Source organism: Cydia amplana, chromosome 25, assembly GCF_948474715.1.
Source record: "Cydia amplana chromosome 25, ilCydAmpl1.1, whole genome shotgun sequence".
NCBI classification, from domain to species: Eukaryota; Metazoa; Arthropoda; class Insecta; order Lepidoptera; family Tortricidae; genus Cydia; species Cydia amplana.
This window is the reverse complement of record NC_086093.1, coordinates 5028662-5055188: the sequence shown is the minus strand read 5'-3', so window position 1 is coordinate 5055188 and position 26527 is coordinate 5028662. Positions and strand designations below refer to the sequence as shown.

The window sequence follows — 26527 nt, the reverse complement described above, 5'->3', positions numbered from 1 at the left end:
AATCTTGTCAGTAAAAAAAGGCGCGAAATTAAAATTTTCTATTGGACGATACATTTTTAATTTTGCCGCCTTTTTCCACTGACAAGATTGCACTTAAGTGCGACCGACAGAGAATCAAAACTCCGTTGGTGGTTCGCGGTGAGCCCGCTGTTTTAGAACACAGAAAAGCTAGGAACTTTTATTTTAATATCCTTTTTTTATGAACATTTTTATTTCATTTATATTTACATGCGTATTTTTTTATTTATCATTAAATTTAATATTTTCGCCATTATGTAATAATCAGTACGTTGTCTATTACACTTCTCGTTGAAAACTGGTTTTGTCCTGCCATTGGTCTTCTATTTTCAATGTGAGCTATTTTGACCAATACTAAGCATTTAAATTCAAATCTATGATCAAAGAGAACTAGCCTAATTAGATTTTTAAACGAGAATATTCTACAGCACGCGCCATTTTACGTGTGGCAAGAATACTCGATGCCAGAAAAAATTAAAAAGGTTCTTTCATGAAGTTGCGTCACCCACATGTTCTGTCTGAAGTGAATTAAAACCAGAAATAAATTGAATAGTTGCTAATAAATTACTAAAAATGTTGTGCGCTACGCGGGTGGTCGGCCGAAAGGCTTTGGAGTGTTCTGGCATTGGTACGGACTTCTATACACAGAGAAATTTCAGCACAATCCTGAAAAGTGTAAGTGACCATTTTTATTTCTAAAACGAAAGAAAGTCGCTTGTCATAACTCTTTAAATGTCAATTTAATATTCCCTAAAATGTTGGTCTTAAGTTCTCTATCCCTCCTTGTTAATTTCCATAGTATTCTCACCGGTCCGCGGGGGGCACATGGAGTGCGTTTAAACTACGATTTCACTTAATATTCCCCCTTATTTTCCGTTATTTCAGACCGCAGCCCCTACAGTGCCTATTTATCAGCGACATGTACAGTACAGAAACAAGTAAGTCCTTAAACCTTATCTGAATCGTAATAGTTTCATCATAACCTAACATTTTGGGTCGACCTTTGTATACTAGCCATAAACCGAACATAAGTCACCTATTCCGATTGATTTCGAGAATTGCGTCATGTTTTTGTGAAATGAACATAAGAAAGTAGGTACTTAAACTATTGCCAGGTTTTTAAGTCAGGATGGTAGATACTTGCTTCAAAGAATTGTAACTATTCCTAGAAAGTAATAGATATGTATGGTCTCTTCCCATTATCACCACAGAATAAGTAATAGTACTACCATACAGATAGGACACTTCCTACAAAACCGAAGTTTGACAGCAATTCAGGGTCGAATCATGATATCCCCTTCTAACTTATGGCACTATCCCTTTCAACTATTTAGGGTTATCAAAATTCATGTAATTATCTGTGGTCGTGCACGCAAAGGGACGTCCAGTTGTGTCAACCCTAATAACTGCTTGAAGCAATGCTGAGCCGAATGGAGCCGAGTTTGCCCGGCGAGTATTTTCCTGTATGATACTTTGTAGGTTACTAAACAATAATAACTTCCACCAACAATCTCAGCAAATGGCAAACATGTAATAGCACCCTTTCCGGCCGCCGCATCATTGCGTGCAGCCTTTGCGGCAGTGCAATACTAACGTCTGGTGTTGAAGGCACATTTTCTTGGATTGTGGCTACGCTATCAGACAACAAGACCACATTGTCCTTTTCAACTTGCCCTTATCCTCCAAAGGCCCAAGATTCTACCTATAGTACTTCCTCAGTTCGATGAAATTTAAATCCTATTCAATTGGAACGGAGACACTGTTGCTTTGTTTTGCTCAATTTTCCAACAACGCAAGATAAACTCTTTTTTGTACACTATAGCATCAAATTTCAGCGGCAAATCTTGGATTTTTCATTTGTATGGCTGGGCCTTAGGTTATAGTGCCTTAGTTTTGTAACTACTAGTATACTTTGTTTTATCAAAAACCAAATATTCTGTTTAACTCAAGAGATTGCATGTTAGCTCATATTAATCCATATGTATGAAACTTTCAGTCAAGACCACTTGAAATAACCTACTTTGTTATAAGCTATCTCATTCTTTAAAAATTTTGACAATACTCTTGAAAAATTAACAACAGCTACAGACAATTTTCTTGTATCTTTTATATCTATAGCTATAGATTTTTCCAGTCCAAATACACAGCTAAATTTGAAAGGATATTATAGTCATATTAGCAATTATACAATGAGGCTGTTTAAAATGGATCTTTATAAATAGGTTGCCTTTATAGTTCGTTTTTTTAGCATTAGAATAAAAGGTAAACAATCTTGATGTGTCTTTTTATTGAAAAACACTTAATAGTTCTTTGCTGATTTTAAAAAAGCATTTTTCAATTAAAAAATACGTCGAGAGCGCGTAGTCTTTTTTTAATACTAAAAATACCAATTATAGTTTGTGACAGTGAAAAGTTTTTGTACTTTGATTTTCTACCTCATCATATAATTAAAAAAGAAACATCATTAACATAATGCACCCCATAATGCTAATAGTCTTTTTGGTACTAAAACTGATGTATGGAGTGAGCAATCTATGTATTTTTTTCTCTATGGTATAACTAAAACCTGTCAATTACAAACTAAATATAACGAGTATAAATTGATATGAATTAAATTAGAAAAGATAAGACGTTATTTAGAGTTTAATGTTATTCGTTTGTAAATATTTAATTAGGATAGAAGTTAGCTTAGTATCCATGTGACAAAGTAGTTACCTATATTGCGGTCACGCTCGCACAGTGACATTGACAACCGGCGGCATCATTGGCGGGACAGCAATATAATAATGCAGAGAGCAGACATAGCAACAGACAGCTCAATCAATGTAGGAAAATCTATGTGGGAAAGCGTCTCGTCTTTAGAAGTAATGTATGTCTATTGTCTACAAACCAGGGATGTTGCGAATATCCGCATCCGCAACCGCGGAACTTCCGCATTATTTTCAACATCCGCATAAAATCAATGCGGAGTTTAATGCGGATGCGGATGTGGAACAGGTTGGTACAGGAACGTCTTAGCATCGGCATGTGCTAGACTGCTAGGTAATTTAGTCATTAGCCAAAAAAACCTATTAGAAATGAGCAGTCAAGCGTAAATGGGACTTAATGTACGGAACCCTTGGAACGCGAGTCCTACTCGCACTTGGCCGGTTTTTTGAAATAAAAATTACTATAATGTAATATTTGACGTTTTTTATGGTACTATCTTGACATCCGCATCCGCGGATGTGAGCCTTTAAAAATCCGCATCCGCAGATGTCAAAAAATCGGCATCCGCAACATCCCTGCTACAAACAACAATTTAATTTACAGATCCGATGGCGTCCGCGGCGCCGTCATCGGCATTGACCTGGGTACCACCAACTCCTGTGTGGCGGTCATGGAAGGCAAGACCCCCAAGGTAAGGCCCCTTTTTGTTTTAGGCCGACGCCATACACTAATAATACTAGACCGCCAACCCTTGACATGCGCGTAACCAAAACGCTGCTTCAAGTAGACAATTAAGGCCAGAGCACGCCGGCTGCGTGTGCGTGACGTGCACATGTTGGAGCCTCACACGTCACGCAAGCGGTCTGCCGTCTCTCATAAGGATCTGTATACTACAACGCGCACGTCTACGCACACGCATCCGGTGTGCACAGGCCTTTAGACCAGGGATGTTGCGCATATTCACATCCGCATCCGCGGAACATCCGCATTATTTTCAACATCCGCATCCGCATGATGCGGATGTCGACCAAGTTGGTAACACGAACGTATTAGCGGCGGCGCCGGCGGCGTAAGTGCTAAGTAATTTCGTCATTATATATAACGAAATCGTCTAGATCCCGAAAAGTCGGCCAAGTTACTGCTCTACTATATTCTTGCTCAAATACTAAACGTTGTTTGTTTTTTTTTTTTTTTCAAATAAAAAATGCTATATAAAAATCTAATATTTGACGTTTTTAAGTACCAAATCTTGACATCCGCATCCGCGGATGTGACTTTAAATATCCGCATCCGCGGATGTCAAAAAATCTGCATCCGCAACATCCCTGCTTTAGACACATTTCAACTGTCAAACAATTTTAAATTAAGGCGGCGCCACTGTCCTGCACGCAATCTTAATACCATGCCAAATTTCGTCGTTCCCACAGTCTTACTCATGGCCCATTGTAAACCATGGCGGTAAAACTTCCGTGCGCTAGTGACCCGAGTTCGATCCCCGGCGGCGTCTTTTTCCATTTATTTCGCACCGACGATCAGCGTCCGAGCCCTGTGCGCGGTACGCTCTTGCAGCGGTGCGAGAGTGACGCGCGGAACCAGCTAGCCGCGGCCCTGTGGTCGCTGGCTTTCCTAGATACCGTGCTACATTTTTTAATTTTCTTTTTTTTAATTGGTTACATTTGTTTGTTACTTATAAAAATATTTATTCAGTTGTTTTTGTAATTGTATTTATTTAAATCAAGCAACATGGCTCATAAGAGCTTTGTAACATACATATAAAATTAAAGTTTTAAGTAAAGTTTTTTAATATTATTTTTGTTATGCAAATAGGTATTTTTTACGTTTCTTTTTATGCATGCACGTGTTTAGTTATTTTTTGGAGTTTTACTTCATGTGGCGCAAACGAGGGTTGAAGTCAAGGTTTTTTTATTTCCTGATTTTAGGAAATCTTTCATCAGCCGTTTACCACTTTTCGGACAAAGATTCTAGACTTTTAATCAACGGATTTAAACCAACTTGCAATAACAATTTATTATTTTCACAAATATTTACTATTCTCACTACATAGTATAAAACAAAGTCGCTTCTCCTGCTGTCTGTCCCTATGTATGCTTAGATCTTTAAAACTACGCAATGGATTTTGATGCCGTTTTTAGGGTTCCGTAGCCAAATGGCAAAAAACGGAACCCTTATGGATTCTGTCTGTCTGTCTGTCCGTCCGTATGTCACAGCCACTTTTTTCCGAACTATAAGAACTATACTGTTGAAACTTGTAAGTAGATGTACTTATTCTGTGAACCGCATTAAGATTTTCATACAAAAATAGAAAAAAAAACAATAAATTTTGGTGGTCAAAAAAAAAACATTTTTTTTTGGAGTTTCAGTTCTAAGTATGTCCCCATACTTAGAACTGAAACTCCAAAAAGTTTTTTTTTTCATCAAATCCATACGTGTGGGGTATCTATGGATAGGTCTTCAAAAATGATATTGAGGTTTCTAATATCATTTATTTCTAAACTGAATAGTTTGCGCGAGAGACACTTCCAAAGTGGTAAAATGTGTCCCCCCCCTGTAACTTCTAAAATAAGAGAATGATATAACTAAAAAAAATATATGATGTACATTACCATCCAAACTTCCACCGAAAATTGGTTTGAACGAGATCTATTTTTTTATTCGGTAGACTAAAATGACATTTCATAGCATGAAATGACATTTTATGTTCATACTATGAACTGTCATTTCAGTCTACCGAATAAAAAAATTGACTTTAGTAAGTAGTTTTTTTTTATCTATATATATATATATAAACGTGAAAGACCTGACTGACTGACTTAAATCAACGCACAGGCCAAACCGCTGGGACTAGAAAGTCCAAATTTGGCAAGTAGGTTCCTTATAAGGTCTAGGGGTCCACTAAGAAAGGATTTTTCAAAATTCATCCCCTAAAGGGGTGAAATGATGGGGGTCCAAAGTTTGTATGGGGAAAATATATTAATCCACGGGTACGAAGTCGCGGGCAACAGCTAGTACGTCATAAATCCCCTAAATACGGAACCCTTCATGGGCGAGTCCGACTCGCACTTGGCCGCTTTTTTTTAATAGATAGAGTGATTCAAGAGGAAGGTTTATGTGTAATTTCTTAACCCGTGCGAAGCCGGGGCGGGTCGCTAGTGCTTTATAAATCGTATCTATCAGATAATTTAATTCGCTATATTAAGATATACGTAAGCGTAACATAGAGATAATGTGTTAGCAATGTTAGCATCGGCCGATAAAACACCATGCGTGACTGATGGATTTAGGTTACTATGCTATGTTATCTGTAAAGTTGTAAAAAAAACTTTGGACTTGGATGTGACTGCTGATGTGCTGTCGAAAAAAATCCAAAATTATGAAATATCGGAAATTTCTCAACTCTCAACCAACCTGTTTGAAGCATGGTGTAACAGTAACTTAACGGTTTAACTCACGCATTTTAGGGTGTAAACCGTAAAATTAGTTTACTATGTAACAATGATTAAACCGTATAATTAGACTGTTTAACAATTTGATAAATTAAACTGAATGTTACGGAGATTAACTGTTGTTATTGTATTACATTTTTATCATCATAGGTATTTCAAATTCAAATTCAAAATATATTTATTTCAGGAAAATACAATAATCATTAAAAGGAGTACAGTTTCAATGATTAGGTTTATAATTAAAACGAAAAATATTTCTTGCACAATTAAAATCATATTCAGAACTTGGTTGTGTTCATGACTGTGGCGCAGAGTGGCGGCTTTTAGGCGTATAACAAATTATTCAAATATCATAATTTCATAAATCTCGGGCCTCTAGCAAGCTTACCTATAAAGTAACTAGCGACCCGCCCCGGCTTCACACGGTATAACAAATTATACATAAACCTTCCTCTTGAATCAATCTATCTATTAAGAAACCGCATCAAAATCCGTTGCGCAGTTTTAAAGATCTAAGCATACATAGGAACAGACAGCGGGAAGCGACTTTGTTTTATACTATGTAGTGATAATAGTCCTCATAAGAGTATCGGGGCTTCTATTTAAAATCAAGTTGCAACATTAAGCCCTTGCTACACGGTCGCCGACAAGCCCCTCAGACCGCGTGGCCTTGGTCTGGACGGACCGTGTAGACAGTTGTTTCCAACAAAATTTGACCAAAACTGACCAAGGACAGACGGTTAGAAGGCTTGTCGGCGACCGTGTAGCAAGGGCTTTAAACAACCTATTCCAACCCTCCTCCACAGGTTGTCGAAAACAGCGAAGGCTCCCGTACCACCCCCTCCCACGTAGCCTTCACCAAAGAGGGGGAGCGTCTGGTCGGCATGCCCGCCAAGCGGCAGGCCGTCACCAACAGCGGCAACACCTTCTACGCCACCAAACGGCTTATTGGAAGACGGTTTGAGGACCCAGAGGTTCAGAAGGATATGAAGAATCTTTCCTATAAAGTAGTGAAGGCCTCTAATGGAGATGCGTGGGTCCAAGGTGGGTTTAACTATTTGTTGATCTGCAATAGCAGCACTAATAAGTGCTAGGTGGTTATTAACAGCGGCAACACCTTCTACGCTGCCAAACGGCTTATTGGAAGACGGTTTGAGGACCCAGAGGTTCAGAAGGATATGAAGAATCTTTCCTACAAGGTTGTGAAGGCCTCTAATGGAGATGCGTGGGTCCAAGGTGGGTTTAACTTTATTTTTAGTTGCTATTAGTGCTAGGTGGTTATTAACAGTGGCAAAATCATATATGCTACCAAATGTCAGGCCGTCACCAACAGCGGCAACACCTACGCTACTAAACGGCTTATAGGAAGACGGTTTGAGGACCCCGAGGTTCAGAAGGATATGAAGAATCTTTCCTACAAGGTTGTGAAGGCCTCTAATGGAGATGCGTGGGTCCAAGGTGGGTTTTACTTTGTTTTATTTCTTTTAGTCAACTGCTAGAAGGTAACCAACAGTGGCAACACCTTCTACGCCACCAAACGGCTTATTGGAAGACGGTTTGAGGACCCAGAGGTTCAGAAGGATATGAAGAATCTTTCCTACAAGGTTGTGAAGGCCTGTAATGGAGATGCGTGGGTCCAAGGTAAGGTTTAATTTGTTAGGTTTATTTCAAAATAAAAAAACGGAACCCTTATAGGATCACTCGTGCGTCTGTCTGATTGTCCGACCATTCCCCGGGCCCCTATATCTCCGAAACTACTGAGTCTACAATTTTGAAAAAAATACACAATAGATCTTTACGCGCTGAGTGAAGTGTTGAAGCGCTGGTGGCCTAGCGGTAAGAGCGTGCGACTTGCAATCCGGAGGTCGCGGGTTCGAACCCTGGCTCGTACCAATGAGTTTTTCGGAACTTATGTACGAAATATCATTTGATATTTACCAGTCGCTTTTCGGTGAAGGAAAACATCGTGAGGAAACCGGACTAATCCCAATACGGGCCTAGTTTACCCTCTGGGTTGGAAGGTCAGATGGCAGTCGCTTTCGTAAAAACTAGTGCCCACGCCAATGACTGGGATTAGTTGCCAAGCGGACCCCAGGCTCCCACGAGCCGTGGCAAAATGCCGGGACAACGCGAGGAAGAGGAAAACCTATTAGAAATGTGCAGTCAAGCGTGAGTCGGACTTAATGTACGGAACCCTTGGAACGGGAGTTCGACTCGAACTTGGCCGGTTTTTTTTGTTATATGCTAGTCACGCAAAGAAATTTCTCGAATATCACGAAAAACAAACTGAATCCTGAAAAACACCTATGTTCTATGTATAGATCTAAAAGATATTCAAGAAATATATTAATATTGTCAGGAACCGACGGCAAGGTGTACTCTCCGAGCCAGATCGGCGCGTTCGTGCTGGTTAAGATGAAGGAGACCGCGGAGGCGTACCTCAACACGAGCGTCAAGAACGCCGTCATCACCGTGCCCGCCTACTTCAACGACTCGCAGCGACAGGCCACCAAGGACGCTGGTACGTTGCTAGTAAATGTTTGATAGCAGCGTTACAAAAGGCCAATTTCTCTCACACTACTGCGTTTAATGACTAACACGCGTCAAGGATGCCGTCATCACCGTGCCCGCCTACTTCAACGACTCGCAGCGACAGGCCACCAAGGACGCTGGTACGTTGCTAGTACACGTTTGTTAACAGCGTCACAAAAGGCCAATATCTCTCACACTACTGCGTTTAATGACTAACACGCGTCAAGGACGCCGTCATCACCGTGCCCGCCTACTTCAACGACTCGCAGCGACAGGCCACCAAGGACGCTGGTACGTTGCTAGTAAATGTTTGATAGCAGCGTTACAAAAGGCCAATTTCTCTCACACTACTGCGTTTAATGACTAACACGCGTCAAGGACGCCGTCATCACCGTGCCCGCCTACTTCAACGACTCGCAGCGACAGGCCACCAAGGACGCTGGTACGTTGCTAGTAAATGTTTGATAGCAGCGTTACAAAAGGCCAATTTCTCTCACACTACTGCGTTTAATGACTAACACGCGTCAAGGACGCCGTCATCACCGTGCCCGCCTACTTCAACGACTCGCAGCGACAGGCCACCAAGGACGCTGGTACGTTGCTAGTAAATGTTTGATAGCAGCGTTACAAAAGGCCAATTTCTCTCACACTACTGCGTTTAATGACTAACACGCGTCAAGGACGCCGTCATCACCGTGCCCGCCTACTTCAACGACTCGCAGCGACAGGCCACCAAGGACGCTGGTACGTTGCTAGTAAATGTTTGATAGCAGCGTTACAAAAGGCCAATTTCTCTCACACTACTGCGTTTAATGACTAACACGCGTCAAGGACGCCGTCATCACCGTGCCCGCCTACTTCAACGACTCGCAGCGACAGGCCACCAAGGACGCTGGTACGTTGCTAGTACACGTTTGTTAACAGCGTTACAAAAGGCATAGAGAAAAAAATACATAGAGTGCTCACTCCATACATCAGTTCAGACTATTAATTTCAGTGTCTACATCCAGCATCGTGTAGCGGAACTATCAGTACTGCTACTTGACAATAGATGTAGCAGTACTGATAGTTCCGCTACTCGATGCTAGATGTAGACACTGAAATTAATAGTCTGAACTGATGTATGGAGTGAGCACTCTTGTCATACTATATTTCTCTATGGTGTCACTGATGAAATGGTGTGTGTCTGTTACAGGTCAGATCTCGGGCCTGAACGTGCTGCGAGTGATCAACGAGCCCACCGCCGCGGCGCTGGCTTACGGCATGGACAAGACTGACGACAAAATGTAATTATATCTTGTACAGTCGCCATCAAATATATCGGAGCTGTCGAGGTGCTCACAAATATCTGAACACGCAGTCTAACTAACGCCTTGAAAATAGAGGCGTGTTTAGATATTTGTGAGCACCTTGGCCGCTCCGATATATCTGATGGCGACTGTACTACTACTAAGATTACGTTTAAAGGCCAATGGCCATTAGTTACACAGTTATGAATGATCTTTAAATACTGTTTTAGCATAGCGACATAGCGTCTAGTAACTGCCTATAGAAACTTATTAAACAATCCACCTTGGATACCTACGTGATACCATTCAATCTCGAGACAGATTTCTAGTTTTTTCGCTAGACAAAAAAATCCGGCTCGATATTATGCCCTATGCTACATACATATCTAGTATTTAAAAAACTAGTTTGAAGGTATAACTATGCTACATGGCGGTTTTTTGCCGTCGAATCAACATTAATTGCATGCAAAATATATTCAAGTAAAGCCCCGTCTCCATATCGCGCGGCAAACCATCGAACATTGGCTCGCGCGGCAGCCGCGCGCAAATGATACCGGGTTGGCTCGCGAGCCAACTCGCCGGCTCGCGAGCCAACCGGGTATCCATTGCGCGCGGCAGCCGCGCGAGCCAATGTTCGATAGTTTGCCGCGCGATATGGAGACGGGGCTTAAGCACGGATGGGCAATACTTGACAAGCACGTTACATTTGGCGATACAGCAATGCAATATTATGGTAGTGGGTGGATCAACTATTTCTTGTTGTTATTCTGTCCGGTCAGCCAAGAGCATAGAGAAAGAATACATAGATTGCTCACTCCATACATCAGTTTTAGTACCAAAAAGACTATTAGCATCTAGCATCGAGTAGCGGAACTATCAGTACTGCTACTTGACAATATATGTAGCATGCAGTACTGATAGTTCCGCTACTCGATGCTAGATGTAGACACTGAAATTAATAGTCTAACGGATGTATGGAGTGAGCACTATTGTCTTATTATATTTTTCTATGCCAAGAGACAATAGTAGCATAGTTTGTTAGAAGACATTGTACACCACCTTCTTCTGACACGCTTAGTAGACGACCCTCAATGGAACGGGTTTTTTAGTTTCACAAAAAAGCGTGTTTGGTGAATTTAAATGCCTAAAAATCAGGTTTTAAAGAGTGACCCAGGAGAACGTAACCATGGCAACGAGTGACAAGAAAAAGTTGATTCACCCACCAACGCTTTTTTTCATTTAATATTAATGAGTATATTTCCGTCCAGTATCGCCGTATACGACTTGGGCGGCGGCACGTTCGACATCTCCGTGCTGGAGATCCAGAAGGGGGTGTTCGAGGTGAAGTCCACCAACGGGGACACGCTGCTCGGCGGAGAGGACTTCGACAACGTCATCGTCAACTTCCTTGTCGACGAGTTCAAACGCGACGTAAGCATTGGCTAAAGCTTTATGGTTTCCTCCGAAAGCGGTGCCGTCATATAGCGGCCGCAAAAGACGGCCGTCTTTACGGTGACGACATGTGGAAAGTACCACGGCGTCATAACACACCGTCAGCCACCAAGGTCAAAGCGGCAAATTTGAAAAATGTAGGCGCGAAGGGATATCGTCCCATAGAAAATTGGAATTTCGCGCCTTTTTCTACTGACAAGATTTGCTTGACCAGCTATAATTTACTTGGAGGATGAAATATCATCAGAAGAGGAAAATAATCGTAGTACGGAAGATCATTTATTCAAATCTCGTGTCATTTATTCAAAATGGCTTCACGCTATCTAATAAAACGTTCACGAAACTATCGACGCCGTCATGGCGGCCGTCATCCAAATGACGGCACCGCTTTTTTACGTTACGTTGACAATCAGCGCCGTTTAGGAAACCGCGCCATCTTGTTTACATAGACAACGTTCTAGTGACGTCATTCACCGCTATATAGCGGCCGCTATATGACGGCACCGCTTTCGGAGGAATCCAAAGCTTAACTAGTCGTAATAATAATTGTTTTCCATCGTATTTTCTCGGAAACGCCCAAAGACGCCGGTTCGAATCCGGCCTTCACCACTGGAGGGCTTCGTCACTTTTTCTTTAATATATGACATCCATTTCAGTTTATAATAGATTGCAGTTATTTTTAAACACAAGTTCTATTTAATAAATCGGATAGAATTGGCTACTTTCCTACTAGTCAAATCAGCTTATTTTTTAGAACTGTCAAAACGATTTTCTAATATGGAATTTATATGAAAACGTGTGTAGTGACGTCACGGTCAACTCGCCTACTTTTTATGTTTCAATTCAATTTATTAAATAGAAATAGTATTTAAAAATGACTGCTATCTATATTTTTCTATAATAATTATCTGGTGCTTTATTTCGTGCACGGTGTGAAATAATTTATTTTAAGTAGAGGAAAGTACCAATTATAAAAAGCAGGCGAGTTGACCGTGAACGTCATTGTGTAATGTTTCATATAAATTCCATATTAGCAAATAGTTTTGACAGTTCTAAAAAAGAAACTGATTTGACTAGTAGGAGAACACCCTACAACTACTTGAATTCACAGTTGCATATATAATTTATTAATTATTAAACTTTCATTTTCAATCTACGTTTACAGCAAGGCATCAACGTCCGCAAGGACGCGATGGCCATGCAGCGGCTGAAGGAAGCGGCCGAGAAGGCCAAGATCGAGCTGTCGGGCTCCCTGCAGACCGACATCAACCTGCCGTACCTCACAATGGACGCGTCTGGCCCCAAGCACATGAACCTCAAGGTAAGCTTTTTGCAACAATCCCTACAGTAGTTATTCTTTTTTCTTACTAGTTCTCTAGTACAGTCGGCAGCAGAAGTTGCTAAGTGGGCGAGGTGATCTAAATGAATAAAGCTTTGGTTTCCTCCGATAGCGGTGCCGTCATATAGCGGCCGTCTCCATACAAATACTACGACATCCATATTTAGCCGTATTATTTAGTATGGAGACGGCCGCTATATGACGGCACCGCTATCCTAGGAAAACCGATCTTAAGCCCATCATACAATGCACTGTGTTTTAGGCTATCAAACTGTCACCATACGTTTGATTGTTATGTAACAGTGCTATAACAAATACGGAACGAAACCATCCACTCAAATACTCATATTTGAGTAGATCAAAAGATATTCGTAACAAATAAAACGTTTAGACAAAAAATGTGCCATTCTCAATCAAAAGGGTACTACTTATTGTCGGTTGTCAATAAGGCGCTATTTCCATATAGCTTCAATTTGAAATCAACCTTATCGACAACCGACAATGTGGTTTTCGGTTGAAAACGTCACAAATACTAACATGTGTACCTAAAGTAACGCAGGATTTGACAGCTTATGCAGATGTGTATCTACGGTGCTATAATTTTTATCGTAATTGTATCGACTATTAGTGTTCCGCGCCATCTAATTCAGCCGTCTAACTTGCCGATAAAATATTTTGCATGACTTAGTAGCTAGACCAGAGGCACTAGAAGATAAATTCTGTCAAAGTCAAGAGAGAGTACTTAATGGAATACCTCTCAAAACCCTAAAAAAAGACATAACATCTGATTATGACTAAAACAGCCGGTTGCAAATAAAATTAGAGAAAAAAAAACTTAGTCTAAGACTGGAGTAGGTTTTCTAAAATTGTAAGTAAAAAATAAATAAATAGAATAAAGAATAATATTTATTTAAAAAAACCTTAAAAGAAAAGAAACGTTTAAAAGAAAAAACCTTATTAACAATACATAAGTGCAAACATAACTTGTTCTTTCAGATGACCCGCTCAAAGTTGGAATCCCTGGTCGGAGACTTGATCAAGCGAACGATCGCGCCGTGCCAGAAGGCGCTGCAGGACGCCGAGGTTCAGCGGTCTGATATTGGAGAGGTGCTACTCGTCGGAGGCATGACCAGAATGCCCAAGGTGAGTCTACTAAGGCTAAATAAGTGACCGAAATAAGTCTTCTAAATGAACTAGACTTATATCGACCGGGATATAAACCGTGATAATCTAGATCTATTTTCTAGATGAAATTAACCCAGATAGAAATTGAATTAATTGGTATTGATAAATTTGGCAACTCAGGTAAACTACTAATTATTTGACGACCACTCTGGCCTAGTTGGTAGTGACCCTGCTTATGAAGCCGATGATCCTGGGTTCGAATCCCGGTAATTGTATTTATTTGTGTGATGGGCACAGATATTTAATTTTATTCCTATGTATTATTTATGGGTGTTTTTTTTGTATTTAAGTATTTGTATATCATATATCGTGGTGTACCTTTGGAGGGTTTTGATCTGACATCCCACGGGGATCAGCCGGGTTGGGATCATTTTTTGGTGTATATGTTTTAGTTTTAGTTGTATGCTTAGTTGGGGTCTTCCGGTTCTTGGAGGGTATTATAAGTTTTTTGGAATTTGAGTTTCAGATACTGAATTTGTTCTGGAACGACTAAATTCAAGATTGTTTGTTTTATTTATTTTGTTACGGGCCGTTTGGTTGGCTCTGTCTTCATTTATTTGTTTGTTTTCAGGTGTTTTTGTAGGTGAACGATTTCTTTTGGTATGTTTTTTCGCTGGTAATTTTTCCTTGATTATAAGTTTGTCGTAGCGAATAGTGGCCACGTTTCCTTTCCTCGTCTCCTCCTGCTGCGCTGCCTTTAAGTCTTTTCTAGCCTGCAGGACCTCTTTCGGGAAGTCTTCTGTCGCGTATATGTTTTCGGGGAAATGTTTGTTGTTTTGTAGAATCGCGAATTTCCGCCAAGCCAGGGTGACTTTTATTAGTATTGGTCTTTTTTTCTTGCCGTCTTTTCTCCCCAGCCTGTAGGTCTCGCTGATCTCCCAAATGTCAAACTCGTCTAATTTTGCAGCCTTGGTCATGGCATTGAGCGTTTTTAGGACAATTTGCATAAGGTTATGGTGGTTTCCTTCCTGCTCTTCTACTCCATGCAGAATAATATTATTTTTCCTTGCGTGTTTTTCTAGGTTGTGAATTTTCCCCTTTAGTAATGCTACTTCGTTTTTAAGTTTGTTGTTCTCTTCCATGAACGGGTTCAGCTTTTCGTCTAGTACTGTCCCCATGCTTTTATTAAAGGTTTCAGTTAGGGTTTGAGTTTGTTTCTCGAATTCTTCTTTGATTTCTTGTGTGGAAGTATTGGAGCTTTAAAGAGCTTCTAAAAGGAAACTACAGTCTCAAACACAAGAAAACAATAATGGACACATGCATCTTACCATGCCTTACATACGGTTCTCAAACTTGGGTGCACACAAACAAGAACAAATTAAAGATAAGAACATGCCAGAGAGCAATGGAAAGGAGCATTCTCAGCATAAAACTAAAGGACAAGGTTAACAGCAAGTACATCCGATCCCAAACAAACATCATAGATGCACTCGAGTTTGCGCTGAAACAGAAGTGGAGATGGGCCGGCCACATAGGAAGATTGACAGATGACAGATGGACCAACAAAGTCACAAAGTGGCCTGGACCCCATGGCAAAAGGAAGGCGGGAAAACCCATAACAAGATGGTCCAGGGATATCATAGCCACAGCTGGAGAAAATTGGCTAATCAAGGCTAAAGACCGAGAAAGGTGGAAAGATTTGGAGGAGGCCTATACCCGACAGGGGTCCTTAATATAGTAAAATAAACAACAATAATAATAGAAAACTTTTATTATGCAAACTATTTAAGGAAAAATAAAAGGCTTAAATAAAATAAATAAATAAAATATCATATATCGTTGTCCGAGTACGTATAACACGAGCCTTCTTGAGCTTACCGTGGGGGTTAGTCAATTTGTGTAAGAATGTGTTATTTATTTATTACTTACGTCATTTTCGTACATTTTTTTCAATATCTTTCAATGCTCGGCCACTTTTACCTCCCTCAGCATAAGATCTATTAGCTGTTTGCTTTTTTTTATACTAGTAATTTTGATGGATTGAGTTGTATTGATAAGCACCAAATGCACAAAGCCGATGGCAGCTCCATTTGGTTGTCTAGGCTGTCACTCGGACTGGTGCTAGAGCAACTTGGGATATATTCACCGGTTGCGCCCATGTTCTTCCGGATTATTCTCCCCAATACAAAGTAAACTCTTACCTAATTTTATAAGTCACATGGCCCACATTTTTATATTTAGTGCCTGTAAGGATGGTGTAAGCTCATTTTGTTTGGTGTGAAACATGGACACAGAATAAGTAATAGTATTATCATACCGAACGGTCACGCACCGCCCCGCCCCAACACGCATTACCTCGCCCCGCGACATGAATCTGACGGACTTCTGGCGTACTCTAAGTAAAGCGACTTACCCACACAGGCACACATACACAATGACGCGTGTACAGACGTGCCGTGCACACATAAACGCAAATGATTTTTGATGTATGGCGTGTCCGCCCTGTGCCATGGACATAGAGAAAAAAATACATAGAATGCTCACTCCATACATCAGTTTTAGTACCAAAAAGACTATTAGCATCTAGCATCGAGTAGCGGAACTATCAGTACTGCTACTTGACAATAGATGTAGACACTGAAATTAATAGTCTGAACTGATGTATGGAGTGAGCACTCTTGTCTTACTATATTTCTCTATGGCCATGGATGTTTTTTTTAATTACAGTTTGAACAGGTGATTTTGTAATTGCCAGGTCCAATCAACAGTCCAAGAGATCTTCGGTCGCGCGCCGTCCAAGGCCGTGAACCCCGACGAGGCGGTCGCCGTGGGCGCGGCCGTGCAGGGCGGAGTCCTCGCCGGTGACGTCACCGACATCCTGTTGTTGGATGTTACACCTCTGTCGCTGGGAATTGAGACGCTGGGAGGAGTGTTCACCAAGCTTATCACCAGGAATACCACTATACCTACTAAGAAGAGTCAAGTTTTCTCTACCGGTGAGTTTCTAGATACCCATCTAGGGTCTAGGGTGGTGTTCTAGCCACTGATATTCTACTGCTTTATGTTACCTTGCTGTCACTGGGAATTGAGACGCTGGGAGGAGTGTTCACCAAGCTTATCACCAGAAATACCACTATACCTACTAAGAAGAGTCAGGTGTTCTCTACCGGTGAGTTTCTAGATACCCATCTCATCATCGTCTAAGGTGGTGTTCTAGACACTGACATTCTACTGCTTTATGTTATCCCTCTGTCACTGGGAATTGAGACGCTGGGAGGAGTGTTCACCAAGCTTATCACCAGAAATACCACTATACCTACTAAGAAGAGTCAAGTGTTCTCTACCGGTGAGTTTCTAGATACCTATTATCAAAGAGAATTTGAAATAGAGGCGGATTGTCAAAATAAATTACGTAGCCACAGTAAATTTACTGATGTCTTTCGATAAAAGATTAAAACTGTTAGAACGCCATTCGACTTTGATCCTTATTCTTTCAAAGATATGTGTTAATTTGCAAATATTAAAATTATCGCCATTTACTCGACATTAAGCCGAAGGTATGGTGAGAATAAGGATCAAAGTCAAATGGCGTTCTAATAGCCGCTTTAGACTCTCGGGCGAGCCACGAGACGAGCCGCGAGCCGCGCCACGAGACGCGAGTCCACCGTTTACACTAGCGTTCGGCTTGTCATTCGGTTATAAACTTTATGCCGTGCCGTTAGTGTTTAAATTATATTAGCTCGACGAGCTTGCGAGCCCCGAGACGAGCCGCGAGCCCCCCGCTTACACTCGCGTCTCGTGGCGCGGCTCGCGGCTCGTCTCGTGGCTCGCGCGAGAGTCTAAACCGGCTATAACAGTTTTAATCGACTTTCGAAAGATGGCAGTAAATGTACTGTGGCTACATAATTTACCATGACAGTAACTCTATACACTATTCTCTATGCCTATAGGGTGGTGTTTTTGCCGATGATGCCACTGTTGAAGAATGTCTTGTGTATTATTAATTTAAATTGTAATACAATGTATCCGTTGTTACAGCGGCCGACGGGCAAACCCAAGTCGAGATCAAGGTCCACCAGGGCGAGCGCGAGATGGCGGCGGACAACAAGCTGCTCGGGCAGTTCTCGCTGGTGGGCATCCCGCCGGCGCCGCGCGGCGTGCCGCAGGTCGAGGTCACCTTCGACATCGACGCCAACGGCATCGTGCACGTGTCCGCCAGGGACAAGGGCACCGGCAAGGAGCAACAGAGTGAGTGCACAGTGCGGACTATACTTAGTAGCTGCAAGCCAAACCATACAGAACATACATACATACATATAATCACGCCTATTTCCCGGAGGGGTAGGCAGAGACCACGGATTTCCACTTGCTACGAATCTACAGAAATATAAGTAAAGAAAGAGTTGTAACTCCATACATCGGTTTTCTTACAAAAACGTTAGTTATTTCATTGTCGACATCTAAGGTCAAGTAGCGGAACTATCAGTACTGCTACTTGACACCAGATGTCACAAGTGTCGCTACTGACGAAAAATGTAGTACTAAAACAATTTACAACTAATAACAGTTACATACATCAGTTAGACTATTAATTTCAGTGTCTACATCTAGCATCGAGTAGCGGAACTATCAGTACTGCTACTTGACAATAGATGTAGCACCAACCGGCAAGCCTTATCTCAACAGCATAAGACTTTCCGGTCGGTGCTACATCTATTGTCAACTAGCAGTACTGATAGTTCCGCTACTCGATGCTATTTGCTAATAGTCTTTTTGGTACTAAAACTGATGTATGGAGTGAGCAATCTATGTATTATTTTCTCTATGCTTCCGGTGCATCCGGTTATAATATTAGTTGTTGAGCATTAAAGTTTTACTTTGCCGCGACATCTATTGTCAACTAGCAGAACTGATAATGTCCGCTACTTGACGCTAGATGTCGACTACGAAATAACTCGCGGTTTGGTAAGAAAACTGATGTATGGAATTACCACTCTTTCTTTACTTATATTGCTCTGGGCAAACTGAGGACTAAGGTCATGTGACTATCTCTCGCTCTATCTACGACCTCGCGTGTGAATGAGAAGTTCTGCGACCCTGGTAGTCTGTTTAGTTTGCAGATTGTATTGTATTACTTATCTGTTAAACAGGACAGCCTTGTCCTAAACGCTCCGGTCCATATCAAAACACCGGTCTATAGTCATAGCGTCAGCAACCGCTATACTACGCATAGGGCACTGCTGTCGCGTGTAGTTTTTTTCTCGAAATTTAACCCCAATTCTCGTAAACAATTAGAACTCCGAATGCATGCACGTCGCACAGCGTCCAAACGCTAACGCTAGACCTAATATAGCGTCAACCAGACACCATTTCAGTTCGCTAGACTTATATCGACCGGGATATGAACCGTGATTACCTTTTGTATATAAGTCTAGTGAAACTAACCGTGAATCATTCAAAACTGTTCATCCCAGTTCGTTTTTATAGCAGACGTCGCGTCAACCGGAGACCAAGACAAGGATAAGCATGAGATTATTAAATAAAAATTCTCCTCAGAGGAGAGCTGAAAAAGCTTTCCTAGATTCTAGATGGCCAAATGAAGTTGTGAAATCATGTACCATAGCCCACACTGTTAACCGTACATCGGTGGACTTGTCTTTTGTAATAAGCTCCACCAATGTACAGTTAGGAGTGTTACGGATTGTACCAATAATTGTAAATTAACATTTGCACCAAGCAAACCAATGGCGGCCCTATCTGGCCGTCTAGGTTGTCCAAGACTGGTGCTAGAGCAACTTGGGATATATTCACCGGTTGACCTTGTGTTCTTCCGGATTATTCTCCCCAATACAAGCACTTTAAAGACTTTCATTATTTATCAGTACTATCTTCTGCCCGCGACTTTGTCTGTATGATGACAAGGATTGATAAAAACTATATGTACCCTATGTCCTTCCCCAGGCCTCATCCTATCTCCATATCTAATTTCATCTGAATTAGTTCAATGATTTAAGCGTGAAGATGTAACAGACAGACAGATTCCGATGCTCCAATGATAGCATAAGTGTAAAGCCTGAGTAGACGCTCGAGTTGGGCGTGCAACGGGGCGGGGCGTGCGGCGTGCATGTTAAACAAATGCAAACGTATAGGAGCGGCCTTAGTGCACGCTGCTCACATCACGTGTGACCCTGACGCCACGCTGCACGCCCTGCGGAACGCTCCGCTCCGAGCGTTTACTCAGGCCTTACACTAACTCCGATGCTTTAGGAACTCCCCACTTATTTTTGTCAAGTTTTGTGTAAAACATATTTTTAACAAATATTTATTAGAGATGCAACGGATAGTTGTTTGGCCGGATACCGGATACCGGATATCCGGCCTGGACACTGGTCGAATATCCGGTATCCGGCCGCCGGATATTCGGCCGGCGGAACTATGCCTACATTTTGAGTTTTGCAGGTGCGTGTCGTGCAGGGTTCGACCTGTTTCGTAGTGAACGTTCGCGCGGACACATTTCTAGGATCGTAACGAGTTTTATCACTTTTAAAAGAATAAACTTATTCAATTATTACCGTGACTGTTTTTAGATACCATTTTTTACCTCAAAATGTGATAATTTTACTATCCGGTATCCGGCCGGATAGTAGGTCACTATCCGGTGTCCGGCCGGATACTAAAATAACGGCCGGATACCGGATAGTAACCGGATATCCGGTGCATCTCTAATATTTATCCGACAGTCGTGATCCAGTCATCGGGCGGTCTATCGAAGGACGAGATCGAGAACATGGTGAAGGCGGCCGAGCAGTTCGCCGCGGCCGACAAGACCCGGCGCGAGCGCGTCGAGGTCGCCAACCAGGCCGAGGGAGTACTCCACGACACGGAGACCAAGATGGACGAGTACAAGAGCCAGCTGCCTCAAGACGAGGTGAGCTGATCATAATGACTTCTTACTAACCGCCTCAGTTAAATGGTAGATTAATCGAGAGCAGGCGTGGCTCACTCCGCGATTTCGTCGCTTTGCTACAGGTAGCTAAAAGTACATCCGTTCCGTCTCCGTCCCAATTTTGGTGGTTAGCCATAAGCCGCGCGTGGCGCTGTCGCCACCTAGCGGCCATATCTGTGCTGATCGTAACAGACGCGTTTTGTTAGAGAGTGAGTTTTCTGTACCTAGTACTATTATTTATTCTGTGTCGAGAGTGTCACAGAATAAATAATAGTAGTGTGCACGCTTGACACTAGAGATGCCGCGAATATTCGGCAACTATTCGGTCTTCGGCCACTTTGCCGAATATTCGGTATTCGAATATATGTTGCACCATAAAAAGAAAAAAATAACCAAAAACTAGGTATATTTAATATTTAGAATTTGTTCTTGTAAAGTTGTTAAATACGAAGACCCTTTTTTGAGCATTTGTTGATTAAACAACATTTCATTTTTATCATGGGTCTGATTTGTTTGACTCTAACTACATTCATTAATACTGTTCAACAAAAAATATATCTTGGCAAACGTTGTGCTTTGTTGACGATCAGTTTCCATAATAATTGTGACTCAAAATGTTCGCATGTCATGCCGAAAGCCTCATCTCCATATCGCGGTGCTACATCTATTGTCAAGTAGCAGTACTGATAATTCCGCTACTCGATGCTAGATGTCGACACTGAAAATAATAGTCTTTTTGGTAGCAAAACTGATGTATGGAGTGAGCACTCTATATATTTCTCTATGCTTATAATTTGTGTATAATTCCAGTGCGACAAGCTCCGTGAAGAGATCACCAAACTGCGCGAGCTGCTAGCCAACAAGGACAGCGCCGACCCTGAGGCCATCCGCACCGCCACCAGCACCCTGCAGCAGGCCAGCCTCAAGCTCTTCGAGCAGGCCTACAAGAAGGTACTTCAATACTATTCCTTCTCACATGACGTTCAAGGAATCGCAGCGGAGCCCTGCACGCGCCCCGTTTACTTTACACACCCTCCGACTGGACTGCATTGGATGCAAGCGGCGTGGCGAGCGGCAAATCAAGGCGACTAAAGCTTTGGATTCCTCCGAAAACGGTGCCGTCATATTACGGCCGTAATATAGCGGTGAATGACGTCACTAGAACGTTGTCTATGTAAACAAGATGGCGCGGTTTCCTAGACGGCGTTGATTGTCAACGTAAAGCTTTGGTTTCCTCCGAAAGCGGTGCCGTCATATAGCGGCCGTCTCCATACAAATACTACGACATCCATATTTAGCCGTATAATTTAGTATGGAGACGGCCGCTATATGACGGCCGCCATGACCTTGTCGATAGTTTTGTGAACGTTTTATTAGATAGCGGTAACGCCATTTTGAATAAATGACACGAGATTTGAATAAATGATTCCGTACTACGATTATTTTCCTCTTCTGATGATATTTCATCCTCCAAGTAAATTATAGATGGTCAAGCAAATCTTGTCAGTAGAAAAAGGCGCGAAACTCAAATTTTCTATGGGACTATATATCTTCGCGCCTACATTTTTCAAATTTGCCGCTTTGACCTTGGTGGCTGACGGTGTGTTATGACGCCGTGGTACTTTCCACATGTCACCGTAAAGACGGCCGTCTTTTGCTGCCGCTATATGACGGCCGTCATATGACGGCACCGTTTTCGGAGGAATCCAAAGCTTAAGGGCCAGTTGCACCAACCACATTTGACAGATTGATCAACGTCAGCCGGCGCGCCCCGTCGCTTTACTATGAAACTTTCCATACATACAAATTTAGCGAACTCTTTAACGATACGCTCAGTTTGGTGCAACCGACCGTAAATAATATTTTGAGATAAGATTTTACCACCTAGCAATTATAATTATACCTTAGTAAAATTACGTTGGCTAGCGTGAGCAGGCGTCCGTTCCGTAGCGGTGCGCGGCAACTACTATGGCTAGACACCAAAATTGGTGTGGGCCGCATGTACTTGTAGCGACGCGACGAAATCGCCGAGTGAACCACGCCTAGTTGTGCACACATTTGAGCCATCGCACCGCCTCGAGCGTGCGGCGGTCAAGCAGCTGTGCTATAATGACGGAGGCAATTTATCAGCCAGTCTCACTGACATAGTTTACTGGACGATTCCTGCTTCCTACACTTCAACTACAATCGTAGAGAAAAAAATACATAAAGTGCTCATTCCATACATCAGTTTTGGTGCCAAAAAGACTATTAGTTTCATAGTCGACATCACGTAGCGGAATTATCAGTACTGCTACTTGACAACCAATAGATGTTGCACCGACCCAAAACTCTAAAGCTTTGGTTTCCTCCGAAAGCGGTGCTGTCATATAGCGGCCGTCTCCATACAAATACTACGACATCCATATTTAGCCGTATTATTTAGTATGGAGACGGCCGCTATATGATGGCACCGCTATCCTAGGAAACCCGATCTTAATGCTCAACAATTTTCAGCTAATAATAATATCGGATTAGCCGGAACTCTATTTTCAAAACCTTTTGCTTTAATATTAGTTGTAAATTGTTGTCCAATACAATTTTCGCGAGTCGCGACTCACTAGACATCTAGTATCAAGTAGCGGTACTGATAATTCCGCTACTCGATGCTAGATGTCTGTGATGTTTTTTGGTACCATAACTGATATATAGTGAGCACTCTATTCTTACTATATTTCTCTATGGTACAATTAATACAGTCAAGGTATTAATCCATTGACGCAACGACGTTATTTTGATGCGAATAATGTAAAACAACACAATGTTGTTTCAGATGGCGGCAGAGCGAGAGGGCCAACGGCCCGCGGGAGAGAGCCAGCAACAGCAAGAAGAGAAACAAGAAGAGAAGAAGAACTAAAGAGATGTTAGTTGACACTCTGCCACTGAACACAGAAACACGGGCCTACCGCGAAAACTGCGGGGATCTTTCTCTTTTACTCCATTAAATGCGTATTAAGAGTGACAGAGAAAGATGCCCGATTTTTGGGGTTATAGCCTGACACCACATTATGAAGAGCGCGAGCTCACCACTCACCACACATAGGCGCATAGGCGTACACCACTCTTAAGCCCCCATTCGCACGAGAGCTTTTTCAACGCGCGTTAAAAAAGCGCTTGAATCTGTCCGCACTCTAAATTCGATTTAACGACCAAGGCTTAAAGTCGAAAATCCAACAACGTTTGATAAAAAGCGCCACCGCTGTCGTGTGAATAAAAACACATGTATTCATTTGTGTTATTCAAACGCGCGTTTTAAAAGCGCCCGTGGGAATGGGGGCTAACCTGTCGTCTACCAAATGCGGATATTATCGGCCAATGGGATTGGCCTGTCGAAGTATTTTACATATGGCGCTCGCACAGCTTGTCCTGTCAATCCCTAGAATTGTGTCAAATTCTTGTTTTTTTTTATATTATGGCCTGAATGCCAGCCCTTTAACCCAAATCTCATAGAACAAAACTAGAGAAAGGGGCAAGCTATGATGGCGCGATTTATGCAAACCTTTGACAGTTGCCAACCCCATTGGCTGTGGCTACTTTTCTTTAATTTAAAGTTTGATTGAAGATGGCAGAAGTGTTTTATAAATATTACATATAAGCTCATTATAGTTATTTGTGGCATTCTCAGACAAAAGTTTCCACTTTTTTGGTGTTATTAAGGTACTTGCATAATAAATATGTATTACGAAATCAACCTTATTAACAATTGAGAAATTTGAACCTTTTACTCGAGTCAGTCACATTTTATTCATTAACTATAAGAAATTATAGCAACTGAATTTTTTGTTCGCCCGTTTTAGAAACCAATTGTGTTAGGTTTATAATTAAAATGTTAATTTCACTCGAAATGTAGTTGAAAATATTTAATACTCTCCTTATAAAAACTGAATTTGAAACCATACTATTCCTATGTATTTATTTAGGTATATATGTGTATGTATGTCATCTACTTAGTACTCAACTAAAAACTATGCATAGTAAAATCCTTGCTTGGTTTTAGACTAAGTAGGTTACGTAGGTAGATTATATAATAACGTTTTTGTTTCAAGTATTTATAATACATTTTTGCTTGCAGACTTGTGTCACCAGTATAAGTCTAAATGCGGCCTTCGGGCCCTTTCGTTGAAGACTTATGGAGCATATTGGTATTCCGCCTCCTAATGTATTCTATATAATAAAATATATCCAAATAGCATCTAGTTTTTCTTTGGAGAGTATTTTAGATTCGAAAATGCATAATTTTCGAGCCATAATCATAGATTATTGAAAAAACAGATACGTCACTCTTAACAAAAATGCACGATAAGTTATACATATTGTCCTACCAATTTTATCTTAGATTTAATGACTTTAGTTATGTGGAAACTTTTTCTTTGACAGTGGCATATCTAAAGTAATCTATTACGGCTTGGTTTCATGCATTTTGGTTCACTGTAGTGAGAAATTGTTATTTAGTGCGAGGACTGGTATTGCCTAGTGTTACGAATGTAATATATTTTTTAATTGGTGTGTATGGACGATTTTGTTAACGGTTTTTCTACATATGTCTCGTCGGGAGGGGGTTTTCGTTCAGAATTTCTGATGACTGATGTGATATTCTTGTATGATTTGATGACGTGAAAATCTAATATAGACTGACTATGTTAACACCGATTTGCGCACGACAGACGTGGCGCATATATCAAAACCGGTAAAGATAGGTTTTCCTAGGATAGCGGTGCCGTCATATAGCGGCCGTCTCCATACTAAATAATACGGCTAAATATGGATGTCGTAGTATTTGTATGGAGACGGCCGCTATATGACGGCACCGCTTTCGGAGGAAACTAAAGCTTAAAGTTGAAGTTTTTTTAAGCAACACAGACGGTGTTACATTTGATGTTTATGGTGGTTTTATTAAATCCAGAAAAGCCACAACAAAAACAGTGATTTCTATGTAAAAAGATGAATAAATACTTATCAAAATGTATATCACCTCATTCATTTGAGTTGCAGAGCGTAACTTTTTGGCATTTATTCGTTTTTTTTTTAATTATTACGGAAGCCGAGAGATGTGTCGAAAAACTGTATTATTGTTTTGTTTTTTCTACATTCACAAAAAAAGCATGTGGTTCTTTACATATATTTCACCCAATTAGTTACATAGCTTTAAAAGGAAATATATGTATTGAAAAGGTATGCTCAAAATTTAGATATGTTATACCACAATAATATTTTAAATTGTTTGTATGGACAGAGAGAGCGGTGTTGCCGCTAAATAGTATGTATGTGCGTTGATTTAGAATAGTTAAATATATTAAAATAGAGATTTGTTTTATTTCATTTAACTACTTACCCGGCAATCGCCACCCCACCGTCAATACGGCACTCGCGGTTTGCGGCGGCGTCACAGAAAATGTATGAAAAATCTGTACAGACAAATATAGTTTTTGCTTGTGGCAAGTGAAACTGAGGATTCCCTGCAAGCGTTTCTCTTGTCTCAATGTTTCTCAAGATCAGTTTTCCTAGGATAGCGGTGCCGTCATATAGCGGCTGTCTGCATACTAAATAATACGGCTAAATATGGATGTCGTAGTATTTGTATGGAGACGGCCGCTATATGACGGCACCGCTTTGG

At 41.4% G+C, this 26527-nt stretch overlaps 1 protein-coding gene across 4 annotated transcripts; it reads left to right on the top strand.

Moving 5' to 3' along the window:
* The first annotated feature begins 459 nt into the window (after nt 1-459).
* LOC134659766 (heat shock 70 kDa protein cognate 5) lies at nt 460-25103 on the top strand. Of its 4 annotated transcripts, XM_063515465.1 has the most exons (15): nt 460-693; nt 904-956; nt 3331-3418; nt 6998-7235; nt 8551-8712; nt 9919-10009; nt 11281-11443; nt 12630-12785; nt 13800-13946; nt 16684-16924; nt 17967-18176; nt 20669-20856; nt 21685-21825; nt 23687-23776; nt 24986-25103. In XM_063515465.1, exons 1-14 carry the CDS (start codon nt 592-594, stop codon nt 23768-23770), a joined length of 2064 nt encoding a protein of 687 aa, XP_063371535.1. In that variant the 5' UTR covers nt 460-591; the 3' UTR covers nt 23771-23776; nt 24986-25103. The 4 variants fall into 4 exon arrangements, with proteins under 4 accessions (XP_063371535.1, XP_063371538.1, XP_063371536.1 ...); XM_063515468.1 differs by lacking the exons at nt 460-693; nt 904-956; nt 3331-3418; nt 6998-7235 and adding an exon at nt 7288-7427; XM_063515466.1 differs by lacking the exons at nt 460-693; nt 904-956; nt 3331-3418; nt 6998-7235 and adding an exon at nt 7506-7649.
* Nucleotides 25104-26527: the final 1424 nt, after the last annotated feature.